The sequence below is a fragment of the Mustela erminea genome, chromosome 2, assembly GCF_009829155.1.
Source record: "Mustela erminea isolate mMusErm1 chromosome 2, mMusErm1.Pri, whole genome shotgun sequence".
NCBI lineage: Eukaryota > Metazoa > Chordata > Mammalia > Carnivora > Mustelidae > Mustela > Mustela erminea.
Genome location: NC_045615.1, coordinates 94,505,955 through 94,519,257, shown reverse-complemented (window position 1 = coordinate 94,519,257; position 13,303 = coordinate 94,505,955). Strand labels below are relative to the sequence as shown.

Sequence of the window (13,303 nt, the reverse complement as noted above, 5' to 3'; positions counted from 1 at the left end):
GAGGGTTGAACTGGATGAACTCTACAACCCCTTCAGCTCCAATGTTTTACAACTGACTGTGTGTCATCTCCATACCTCACAACAGAAGTATATAATAAAAGAGAATACCATGAAAACAACATACCTGGTATCCTTCTCAGGGTTAATATTCTTTTCCTTCATTATATCCTCTACACATCTGTCCACTTCACTCTGGACAACAAGAGTTGCTTTCTGCAAAACCTGTTTATGTGAAAGAAAGCTGAATGAGGAAAATCTCTTAGAGCTGAAACACTACAGGAAGTTTTGGGATATTTAGTCAACATACAATGCATATATTAAAATGCAAAATGAAATGAAATTTGTTTCCCCAGGGCTAAAATCATACATACATACCCACATACATACATGCATGCATGCCTACATACATACATACATACATAAAAGAGAAGCAGCAGGATGCAATGAAGGCTTCCTCAACTGAGAACCAACAGATTCTCAACTGTTAAGTTCTTAACATACGAGCTCCCACCATACTGGGTTTGTGAAGCAGGTACTTTTTATACAATTTTTAAATTACATGTATGTGTACAAAAATTTTAATGTAGAAGTCAAAAAACCTTTTAAATGCAGAAGAGCAAAAAGAAGAGAACTCAAATATTCTTGTAATTAATCTGCTACCGCTAGAAACAGTCACTGGTAACTGGTATCCTTAGTCTTTTTTCTATTCATGTTAAACAGATTTCTTACATATGTCCTACAAATGTCCACTGGATCCTTCTTTTAACAAATAGGCAAGTTCAGGACTTTTTTTTAATCCTTAAAAAGTTAACTCTTATCACTCTGTAAACTACCAACAAAATTCTCTCTGGTATCCTTTATAACCCCAGGCAAAATATTCTCATCATACCTGAAGTTATGCCTCTGTATCTCCTGGACCTTTCTTCTGGAATGTTCCTTCCCAATCACTAAACATATCAACACTGCCCATTTTTAAGCTAGCTCATATACCAGGCCCAAGAAATTTTCCCTGATTTTATTCAAGGGTAATTAACCTTTCCTTTCTTGGAATCCCCAAAGTGATTTATCTATAACCTTTTTATGATGCTTTCTACTTTCTAAATTAGTTACTTTTGTATATTAAGTGGGAAATTCATTGAGCACAGAGATTGTATCTAGCTCATCTTTTCATATCCTGCATGTAAAAGATAATTGACCAAATAACTGTTAAATGGAGATATTTAGCAGATAAAAACCTTAAGAAAGGCAACTGTTTCACTAAAAGACACATACAACAATGCATATGATTATTTTTAAAAAGGAAGAAAAGGAAACAAAAAGAAGACTCCTCAAAGTAAATGAAAAAGTGAGAAGGAAAATGATCAAAGACTAACAGTTGGTAAGGATACACATATGGTCAACAAGGTCTAATTGGTCAAACCCTGAAGTAATATGGCTACAGGAAATGACTTGAACCTTAAACCCCAGTGGTAATTAAAGGGTTATCTTTACCATGGATAGAAACCTTTTGCTTCCTGAAACATGAAAAACCTAGGCAAATATTTGCTTTTGTGAGGACTTCCTCAGCCCTGGAGTTAGCTACTCCCTTTCATGCACATACTCACTGAAAGAGTACTTATGACAATGTATTTTTGTATTTGCTTACTTTTACAGATTTGCCACTGGCCTTTGTCTCTCTTACATTATGAAGGAATGAATAACTGATTGAATGAACTTGCTCAAGGCCTACATAAACGTAGAGACAGATTTCATATTAGAAATAATGTCTAGTCTCTCAGCAAATACTTTTCCTGTAGACACTCTTCTATGGCTTTTTTATTTATTTGTAAGATTTTATTTGAGAGGGCATGCCCGCAAGAGAGAGCACAAGCAGGGTGGCGTGGGGGGCAGAGGGAGAGGGAGAAATAGACTCCCTGATGAGCAGGGAACCTGATGCGGGACTCAATCCCAGGACCCTGGGATCATGACCTGCGCCAAAGGCAGATGCTTCACTGACTGAACCACTCAGGCACCCCAACTTCATTCTCTTAACAGATTACAAGGGCTATACTAGGAACCTTACATTTGGTATAAACTTTAGCATGCAGAGTGCCTGGGGGACTCAGTGGGTTAAAGCCTCTGCCTTTGGCTCAGGTCATGGTCTCAGAGTTCTGGGATCGAGCCCCTCATCGGGTTCTCTGCTGGGCAGGGAGCCTGCTTCCCCCTTTCTCTCTGCCTGCCTCTCTGCCTACTTGTGATCTCTCTCTGTCAAATAAATAAATAAAATCTTAAAACAAAAAGCAAAAAACTTCAGAATGATCTTGTCATTTTCTCCAAAAATAGCTTGCTGGGATTTTGACTGGAATTACATCGAATCCATAGGTCAATCTGGGAATTAACACTTTTAAAAAAAAAAAAAGATTTTATTTATCTGACACAGAGAGAAAGACCACAAGTAGGCAGAGAGGCAGGCAGAGGAAGAGGGAGAAGCAGGCTCTCCCCTGGGCAGAGAGCCCATGTGGGTCTCAATCCCAGGACCCTGGTATCATGACCTGAGCCAAAGGCAGAAGCTTAACCCACTGAGCCACCCAGGCACCCCTGGGAATTAACATCTTAACAACACAAGTCTTCCAACTGATGACCATCTGGTATCTTTCCACTTTTAACTTTTCTTAGGAAAAGGAGTTTTAGTGCAGAAGGGTTGTAGAGCTTTCATTAATCATTAAATATTTTATATTTCTGAATGCTCCTGTAAGTGGGACTGTTTTTTTATCCTGTTTTCCAAGTTTATTGCTAATTTACAGAAGCACACTGCGCCTTAAGACATTGCTAAACTCTTATATTGATAATGTGAGTAGTTTTTGTAGACTTCTTACGGTTCTCTGCACTCACAAACTATGTCATGTGTTAATGAAAAATTTTCTTTCCCATCGTTTTATTAGATTTCTTTTCCTTATTGGACTACCTAGGATCTCTAGCACAATGCTGAAAAAATTCAGAGAGCAACCCTCTTTACCTTGTTCCCAATTCAATGCGGGAGCATTCAATATTTCAGTATTATATATCATGTTAGTTCCATGTTTTTCACTGATGGCCTTTATTAGGATGAAGTTTCTTCTATTCCTAGTTGAGTTTTTAATCATGAATGGGTATTGAGTTCTGTCAAAATAGTTTTTCAGTATCTATTGAAATGATCTTACTTTTCTCATTTACTTTGTCAATGTGGTGAGTTACATTCATTGACTTTGAAAACTCCACTGTGATACATTACCCTTTTTATAGATTACTGGAATCAATTTGCTAATAAGGAACTTTTGCATCTGTGCTCATGAAGAATACAGCTTTATAATTTTCACATATTACACTGTCCTCGTCTGGTTTTAGTATTGGGGTTATAGTGCCTTCACAAAATGTGTGTGTTTTTTTAACTTGACTTTTTTTTCCTGAAGATTTTATTTATTTGACAGAGAGAGACACAGCCAGAGAGGGAACACAAGCAGGGTTAGTGGGAGAGGGAGAAAGCAGGCTTCCCACCAAGCAGGGAGCCCAAAGCAGGGCTCCATCCCAGGACCCCAGGATCATGACCTGAGCTGAAAGAAGACACCCAACGACTGAGCCATGCAGGTGCCCCTCTACTTGATTTTCTAGGGGTTTATAATAGTGGTATTATTTCTTCCTAATGTTTGACAAGAGTTCACTAGTAAAGGAGGATTTTAATGAATCTTGGAATACCGCATCAAAAACTAATGATGTATTTTATGGTGACTAACAATACAACAAGAACAAAAAAGGAGGGTTTTTGGTGTAAAATTCTTAAATTACAAATTCCGCTTATTAGGTGTGTGGCTATTTATATTTTTAAATTTTGTTTTGTATTCATTTTGATAAATTGTATTTTTCCAGGACTTTGTCCCTTTCATCTATGCTACAGAATTTATTGGCATAAAATTATTCATAGTATCCCCTAATACTTTTTAATTTATAGTCTGATGTCTCTTCTATCATTCCTGATATTGGTAATTTGGGTTTTCTCTTTCTTGATCAGTGTTGCTAGAGGGTTATTAATATCGCTAAGAATCAAATCTTTTCAAACAATCAACTTTTGAGTTTATTTCCCATTTCTGTCTGTTTACCATTTTGCTAATTCATCTTTTTATTATATCTCTTCTTTTACTTACTTTGGGTTTAATTTGCTCTCTTCTGGTTTAAGGTGTAAGCACAAATCATTGATCTGAGGCCTTAAATCACGTAGTTCAATTTTTAAAAAAACTTCCCTTGTGAGTTCTTTTCTGATCCATGAGTTCAATTTTTAATTTCTAGATATTTGTGGATTTTCTAGATGTCACACTTTTCTAAGTTAGCACTATAGAGGACAGAAAACATACTTTGTATGAGTTCATCCTTTGAAATTTATTGAGACTTTATTTAAAGACCCATATATTGATGTACCTGTATGAATATTCCACATGTACTTGAGAATGTATATTATACACTTATTGGGTATAGCATCATAAAAATGTCATTCAGGTCAAAACAAAGTATTGTTCAAAGTACTATTGTAAAAGTATTGTTCAAAGTATTGTTCAAATGGTATACATCCCTTCTGATTTTTTGGGGGGGAGTGGGTCTTTTTGTACTGTCAATTATTGAGAAAAATGTATTAAAATTCCCAACTACAACTGTGAATTCATGTATTTCTCCTTTTAGTTGAGTCAATTTTTCCTTCAAGTATTTGGCAGCTTTGTTAATAAGCGCACATACTTTTAATGTTGTTGTGTTTTTCTTAAGAAATAAACCCTTTTATCATTACAAAAACAATCCAGTCACTGATAATATTCCAAGTTTATATTTTCTGAAACAAAGACACAACAGCTTTTTCATGCTTGTTTGCATGGCGTATCTTTTTGCTACTTGTGTCCTTATGTTTAGAGTATATTTTTTGAAACAACATTCAGTTAATGGAGTCTTACTTTTTTATCCATCTGTCAATCTCTGGCTTATTCTCTAACTTTTGGGTAGGTCTTTGCTTCCTCATCAAAAATAAAATAGCAGCCTGGATGGAGGATAAATATAAACCATTACAACATTTTCTAGGTTCAATTTGAAGGTATATTCAATACTGGAATATACAGTCCTGACAGAATTTCTGAAATCAGTAATTCCAAAACTTTCTTTTTTAACCTGGCTTGAGCCATGTACACACCCAAAGACAATTTTCCCAATATTGTTTACTTCTACTAAAGAAAAAGTAAGTGATAATAAAGAATAAGAAAACAACAAATATGAACCACTTATAATATATTTTGTAAGAAAATTTACATATGCTTTGTGTATGATTTTATTATTAAACAGCATCTGATGAACATAAAAGTGAAACAGTCTTTTTTATTGCACCTACCTTGAGAGTAGGTTACAAACTACATGATTAACACATATTTCCAGGCAGCAAATAATCAACAGTGAGTTTCACTATGCAAGTAAATTCGGGGAGATTATATATACAGAGTATGAACATTTCATTTGTGAACTACAGCGCCTATGTGGTTATATACTTAAAGGTTAGGGATCTAAGCCTACCTTTTGCAAAATTAAAGACAAAAAAAATACGCAAATGTACATCACTGGACCATACCATCGACCCACAGACAAGTGAACCGATGCCATAAAACTGATTTATCATTCAACAGCTAGAATGTTGTCATTATTTAAAAGCTAAGATAGCAGCTATGACTGAAAAGTACAGCCAGTCAAAAACACTATTAGACTGACAAAGTGTTCTTTCTTTCAATTTCAAATTTTTCCAATGCCTGTATATGCATTAGTACAGTTGAGTTTTGCAACATTACCATACACTGCACAGCAGCCAGACTTGATAGAACAATACTGAATTAGACTGCTCAAATTCCAGTAAGGTTTTCGTTTTCACTTATAAATCCTAAAGTTTAGTAACCCTTAATATACAATTAATAAGTAGTCCTTAGCCTAAAATATAAGCAAATGAGACTCAATTTTTAACAGTCAAAGAATTTCCACTGAAATAGTTCACAACCCAGTAGGAACATACTATCACTGCTTTAAGGAATAAAGTGGCCTTAATAGACTAAAATCGCTTTTATTCACAGCAATTATCAGCAAGGTTAAGTGTTTAAATACCTAACAAGGGTTCATGAATATTTAAACTTCTAAAAATCTTGTAGTATATATTGGTTTAATATCATTATCATTAATATTACTAACAATTACTATTTGTCATATACCTACCATGTACTAGGTATTCTCTTAGACTGCTTTCATATTAATATCTACAATCCTAAAACAATCACGTGGATATTAACACCTCCTTTTATGATGAGAAAATAAGTACCCTGCACGTAAGTCAAACCACGAGCAAGTGATGAAATCAGGATTTGAACTCGGACTTTTCTCATACTGATAAAAAAGTAGATCAGATTAATAGAAATGTATCACAAAATCGAAATTTGATTTTACTCCACAAAGTAAATGCAAATATACAAGTGAGATGTAATACATATCAGAAATGGTATGTTTAAATTGATGAGGCTTCCTCCATTTGTTTAATGACAAGTTTACCTCAGATCTAAAACTTCAAGAAAACCAGCTTCTGTGATTTAATTTAGTAAGGAACTACCCATTCATTGACTATCCTTTTTTTCAGTATGCCCTACAAAATACCATTAGCAATCTATAATTTTTAATAATAAAAATTTGGGGTTTTTTTGTTTTTAAAGATTTTATTTATTTGTCAGAGAGAGAGAAAGAGAGAGCAAGCAAGCGTGCGCACAAGCAGTGGGGGGGCAGCAGGCAGAGGAAAAAGCAGACTCCCTGATGAGCAAGGAGCTCCATGTAGGACTTGACCCCAAGAACCCGGGATCATGACCCGAGCCCCATGACCCGAGCCCAAGGCAGCAATTATTGGACTGAGCCACCTAGGTGTCCCAATAAAATTGTTAACAATACAATGTTAATATTTACTTTTCACATGGGCTTTTCATAGTCAGTAAATCAGATAAAAAAGAATAAACACTGTATTTTTCTTTAACTCATTACCATGATGTTGAAGTTCCCAGTAAAGTTTACCTATATCTTCTCTAAATGCCTATTCATAATTACATTCAACAATGCTCTTTACTTCCAAAGACCCGAAGATCCTGTTGAACATATGGCACCATTCAAATTTTTGGTCAAGGATTTGACCAAGGCACTGAAGTTCTTAAAAAGCAAGATCTTATGTATGGTCCCACTTAAGTTTGGCATTATTATACCACATATAAAATCCCATTAGTAAAATCTGTGACCAAAACTGTTGTTACAATCAGTTGTAGGAACAATAGTTACACAGACAGCTATGACACTGAGCTGCTAGTTTCAGAACTTCTCTAGAGGTTCTCCCACAGTTTATGTTATTGTTATTTTGTGACACTGCATCTTAAGGTTTTTGTTTTTTGTTTTTTTTAAGATTTTATTTATTTACTTGACGGAGTGAGATCACAAGTAGGCAGAGAGGCAGGCAGACAGAGAGAGGAGGAAGCAGACTCCCTGCCAAGCAGAGAGCCCAATGCGGGACTCGATCCCAGGACCCTGAGATCATGACCTGAGCCGAAGGCAGAGGCTTAACCCACAGAGCCACCCAGGCACCCTCATCTTAAGTTTCAATTAATGGAGGAACTATATGGGTGGATAAATTTTTAGAAACAGCAACTTGTTACCTTTTCAATCCCTACATTCTTATTTTAAAAAGAAGAACAAGAATATTAATCACTTTCTAGGATTCCAAACAAAAGAATCAGACTCCAGATTCCCGTTCCCAATATATATTCATGTAAGAGTTATTCTTACCTTGACCATTCATAAAAAAAGACTGTAACTAAATCAGTAAAGGCACTTATTTTATAGGTCACTCCCCAGAACGTAACTGATATGCTTGCAACATTCAACAGTGCCCATTTTCTTTCTGGCATGAATTAGTAGCTCATATTGGTATCACTAGATAATAACAAGTCAACAGTTTTTCATTCTATTTTTTATCCACATTGTATATCGTGACCAAGTACAAACACACCTATAGATATTTAGAATATCAACAGATGCACACAGATAACTAAAATTAAAATTTCATAAAACAATATTTAACTTTACTATAACCAGTGTTTTCTGATTATCTTGTATTCTATTTCTTCTGTTTTGTTTAATGCTGGCTATGATCTACTATGGGATTTTAAACAATGGTCTAGATGACCCATACTCTACCTTTCCCATACCAAATTTTGTATATATATAGAAATCTATCTATATAGAGAGAGAAAAAATTGTGAACTACTATAGAGAAGTACAGCATATAGCAGACTGAATCATTTGTCCCAATTTTTCACTCCCCTATAATTAAATTATATACTCACATGCTTACCCTGGCTTCGTAGTGGGCACAGTGTATTTGTACACTTCTTGACTTGGAGTGGCTATGCAGCTTACTTTACCCAATGGGATGTTAATGGACATGACAGAAGGAAACTTAAAAAATAGGTCTCTGTGGTTGGACATTCAATGATCTACTGTGAGAACATTCTCAAAGTACCCACTACATTTTCAACCTGGGTTCCAATAATGACACAATTGGAACTAACCTGAATTTGGGACCTACTTGAAGAAGAATCTCTCCAGCTGGCCCGAAGACCATGGGCAAGAAATAAACAGTGTATTGTTATATATGCCCCTGAGATTTTATAAGTTTTTTTTTTTTTAACACAGCAAAAGCTAACTAATAAACAGCATGAAGTAGGACCTAATTTTGGGTCAAAAGGCATGTGACGCAGGGTTTTGGGGGTTTCTTTTTTTTGTAACTATCCAAAATTGTTTTTATCTCACATAAGAATCTATCTGAAGGACACAGGTTATGAGATTTTTTTTTTCCCCCTAAGAAGATGCTTTCCCAAAGGCTGTCAAGTTTTGAGGCAAAATAAACAAACAAAACCTCAGATAGGGACTAATTATTCAAATACCTTCTCTATGCCTGAGTAGCGCGCGCGCACACACACACACACACACACACACAGAAAATGTTTCAAAAATAAAATAATACTTTCAAAGTGGGAAATTTCATGTTAATACTCTACAGCGAAGACTCTTCTAGTAGCACATTAAAAATAATTCTAAAACTGAGGCATTCTTTTTTTTTTCCTGAGGCATTCTTTTAAAGAAAAAGAATCTCCAGGTTGAGTTTTCTAGAACTACCACCTTGATATAATCCTACCTTATTCTTGGAGTATGTCAAGGAATTTTCTGAAATAAAAAGAAAAAAGAATGTTACCACTTAAAAGCTGTTTGTGAATTACTTCATAAACAAATAATATAAATATCAAAGCCAGTAATAAGTTAATAGTTCTAGAAAATGTGATTTCTACCTGTATAACACAGCCAACATTTTTAAATGTTATCCTCACAGTATAGAGAACTAGATACGATTCCAAGATCCTCAATCCAATACAACACCAGAGCCAAAAAGTTGAGACCATTCTAATTTCCCGAAGGTCATGTTTCTGTGCAAACCCCCAGTGTCTACTAACCAATGCAAATTCATTCGTGGCTACCTCACAATAGCTTAGGTCCCAGAAACTCATCTCAAGAACATACAAGGAAAGTGCGTTTTACTACCTTTTCTTCATCTGTTGGCTTTACGAAGTAAGCATTTAGATTTGAGGAGCCAGTGACTGATTTACAACAAAGGGGCAAACATGTAATGACTTAGATTATACAGCCAACTATCTTCTGAATAGAGATAGAAAAGCAGCTTCTCCATTCTTGTCTTCTGTTTCAAGAATGACTAGAACATTTCTACTAGACTATTTAAACATTTTTTTTTCTTGGCACATTTACTAAGTATCTTTATTCTCAGCAATTTGAAAAATTCAAGCAAAAACAGTTTTGCCACAAATTAATGCCTCAGTATGTTCTTCCCCCATAGTACAAAACATAAACCATGACTGCTAAGATTTCTTATCAAGAGGTACTTTGTTCTTAGAGCAGCCAAAAGGGCAAATGAGAACTACAGGCAGTAACTGAAGTCAGCCACGAAGTTGTGAAAAAAAAACTAGGGAAGTAATTAAACTTCAACCATCCAGCTGCCCTGAGGTTTACTCCCTCCTTATAGCTCTCATTCTTCCCAAGTTGCCTTGGATACCAACACCCACTCCCCAGATCTCACAGGGGTGGATTTCTTAGTTGAAGTACACTTGTTCAACACAAAGGAGGATTTAGTTAAGTCATGATTTTCCATTCAATATAATGAACATGAACTGTAGCCAATCCCTGGTCTTCCTTACTCTGGCCAAAGAGTAATCACCTCAAACCACATTTCTCACTCCTCTGTGTTCTAATTTAAAGCAGTATTTTCAATTAAGCATTGAAAGCTGATGAACTTTAGAAGGTAACAGAACACCACTGTGCAAAAGAAATACAACACAAGCCAAAGTGTGAGCCATGTGTGTACTTTAAAATTTTCTAGTAGCCACATCACAATAAAAGAAACACATGAAATTTATGTATTTAACCCAAAACATCAAAAATATTATCATTTCACCATATCCTGAATATACAATTATTAATGTGGTATTTCTATATTCCTTTTTCATAGTCTTTGAAACCCAGGGTGCGTTTTATGCACATCTCAATTCAGACTAATCACATTTCAAGTGCTCAATAGCCACATGTGGCTACTGGCTACAACACTGGACAGTACAGACTCTGACTGTAATAATCTTCATCAGGGATCACTAGATACCTATTACTGTTCTTTCACAAATTACATAAAAGACTAAAAGACAGATAAGCGTGCGGAATATAAAACTGGTCTAGATTCAGACACTCTTCCCCATCATTTAAGTGAAGATTTCCAAGGATACAGAAATACAGAGATTTTTCTCTGGAAAATAGGTTGTAGCTATAACCTAAGGTACAACTGATGAATTTTAGGAGCCAGAGATCATTTTTTGCACAGATGTGGAATGAAATTATGATTCCTTTTCTATCAAATCATAGTTTTAGAATTGAAATCATTCAAAGCTAGATTTCAAAGACTAAAAAACTAAATTGAAGATTCTTGATCAGGATACACAATGAGTGCATCTGTCACTATCAATATTGAGAAAAAATATTCATTAAGAGTTAAAATTGATTTATTCTTTTTCAGATAACATTACCTATCCTGTGTGTCCTTTGTGCACCTACATAGGTATCAAAAATTCGTTGCAATTCACATTTTCCAGTCATCTGTCGTAAGAGCCATTTCATCCAAAAGCGAAAAAAGTGCCCATAGAAGAACTCCCACAAAGAAATAAACATTTTTTTTTTAATCCTGGAGAAGGAAATATATGACAGATTTAATGACTTTAAATTAGATTTAAAAATGGAAAAAAAAAGTTATTTCGACTTATCAAATCCCAGATTGTATCCATCATGTTATTCCACTGGGTCTACTTTGCAGTAGTAGTTAGGCATGTAAGAAAACAATGACAGATGTAGTAAATACCATTTAGATCAGTTAAATAATGGATGGTCAAATAGTCAATTTCTCACTTTTTTAGGAATTAACTGTAAAAATCAAACTACTTACTTAGCTTCAACTCCTCAGTTCCCTATATTCTCTGAGAATGGGGCTCAACAGGTCCAAGAACAAAAGGGACAGACACCACGTAGCAACAATTAAATCAAATATGCCATACATCTGAATGGTTTGTATAACGAGGAGCTCTTTTAGCCCCGACCTATAATTCCAGTTACATCTGTCCTGCAGTCAGGAGATTCCAGCGAATAAAACCACAGCACATGGCTTACAAACTGAAGTATGTAAGTTGAACCCAGAGTAGATCACACCCCGGCTAATAAGTGCTGATTTTCCATTCAAGAGGTGAAGGGCAGAAACACTAACGAAGAGTAATAAACTACACCCTCGACAGAGCGGAATCTTGACGCCATTAGAAAAACCTTGAACTTCTCAAGGAAGCGGGGGGTGGGGGTGGGGTAGGGGGAATACCAGTGAGAAGTTACTTTAAAATAAAAATGCTTTATCCCCTTCCTGCCTTCAACATTCCCACAGGTACAGCGTCCCTCGACTCCGGCCCGAGGGGCTGTCAAATTTGAAATCCCCGCAGGTCAGTGCAGAAGCAACGCCCACCGTCAGAGATGGGGGCAGAACTGCGACTTGAAAATGAATCCACCTAGGTCCGCGCTCACGAGGACAAAAGAAGCGAGAACTGCCGAGCACGGGGAACGCCAGCCTCGAGGCGCCGGAGCTCCCCGGACCTCGGGGAGTCGCTGCGCGGAGCCCCCCTTCCGGAGCCTGGCCGAGCCCAGGTCGCGCGCTGCCTGCGAGTGGGAAAGGACGGCTCGCACAAAGCCCCGCCGGCCTGGGCACCCCCACGGTTTTCCTTAGGACACCGAGGGGTTCAACCAGCCCGCGCGCCCTCAGCGCAGCCGCGCCAAAGCAGCGACGGCCGAGAGGAAAAGAAACAGCAGCCACCTCACAGGAGCGGAAGAACTAGGGGGGAAGCTGGAGCTGCCTCGGTTTCCCCAACTGCAAACAGCCGGCAACGGAAACGACGCTACCCGCGGAGCACTCCCTGCAAGCACCGCGACCCGGAAGTCGGGGAGGGAGGCCGCGGGAACGCCCTCCCCGGGGCACGGCCCGCCCCGCCCCCGCCCTTCCCGCCACTCCGATTGGCCCGAGCTCCACCAATTGCTAACGCCAAAAGGCGGTAGCTCTGAGTCGCTGGCGCGCGTGCTCGGATTCTAGGGACGCCCAACGGTTTCCCTGGCAACGACTTCCTGGAGGCACGCCCTGTGCCAAAGGTTGGTCTGTCAAAAGCGCGGCTCTGGACGTCCTTCTCGCCTTAAACCTCAGGTCGTTTGCGCGTCCTGGAACTGTGTGCTACTCCTAAACTCCAAGAACTCACGGAGAAACAGCGTACTTTTGGTAACCTTCATAGCGCCAAGGTTGCAAAAGCACTTTCACCTACATTTAATATTAATTCTGCGAAGTATTTATTAATAGCCCTACTTTATGGATGAGGAAACGGCATTTATGTTTAATGACTTGACCATGGAATAAGTGGCAAAAAAAAAAAAACCCAAAAACCAAAAAACAAAAAGAAAACAAAACACCAAAAACTCTGCTAAGTTGAGTAAAGAAGTTGGGACTTTGTCCAAAACCCAAGAGTATCTGGAGGAAGTGCGTTCCAGGCACGAAAACCACAAGTGCAAAGGGGCGTTCTTCATAAATGGGAGAAAGATCACGAAGGCCAGTGTGGCTGGA

At 37.5% G+C, this 13,303-nt stretch overlaps 1 protein-coding gene across 3 annotated transcripts in view; it reads right to left on the bottom strand.

Moving 5' to 3' along the window:
• ELMOD2 (ELMO domain containing 2) overlaps positions 1-12,649 on the bottom strand; it is a 29,849-nt gene extending 17,200 nt beyond the window's left edge. The window contains exons 1-4 of one of the 3 annotated variants that reach the window (XM_032333467.1): positions 12,167-12,649; positions 11,193-11,347; positions 9,248-9,276; positions 125-222 (exon numbers count right to left, since the gene is read on the bottom strand). In XM_032333467.1, the coding sequence (XP_032189358.1) occupies positions 125-222; positions 9,248-9,276; positions 11,193-11,334 (269 nt within the window). In that variant the 5' untranslated portion in view covers positions 11,335-11,347; positions 12,167-12,649. Of the gene's footprint in view, positions 1-124; positions 223-4,949; positions 5,033-9,247; positions 9,277-11,192; positions 11,348-12,166 lie in introns of those variants that run through there. The other 2 variants (XM_032333466.1, XM_032333468.1) reach the window with 2 other exon arrangements.
• Between the last annotated feature and the right edge of the window lie 654 nt (positions 12,650-13,303).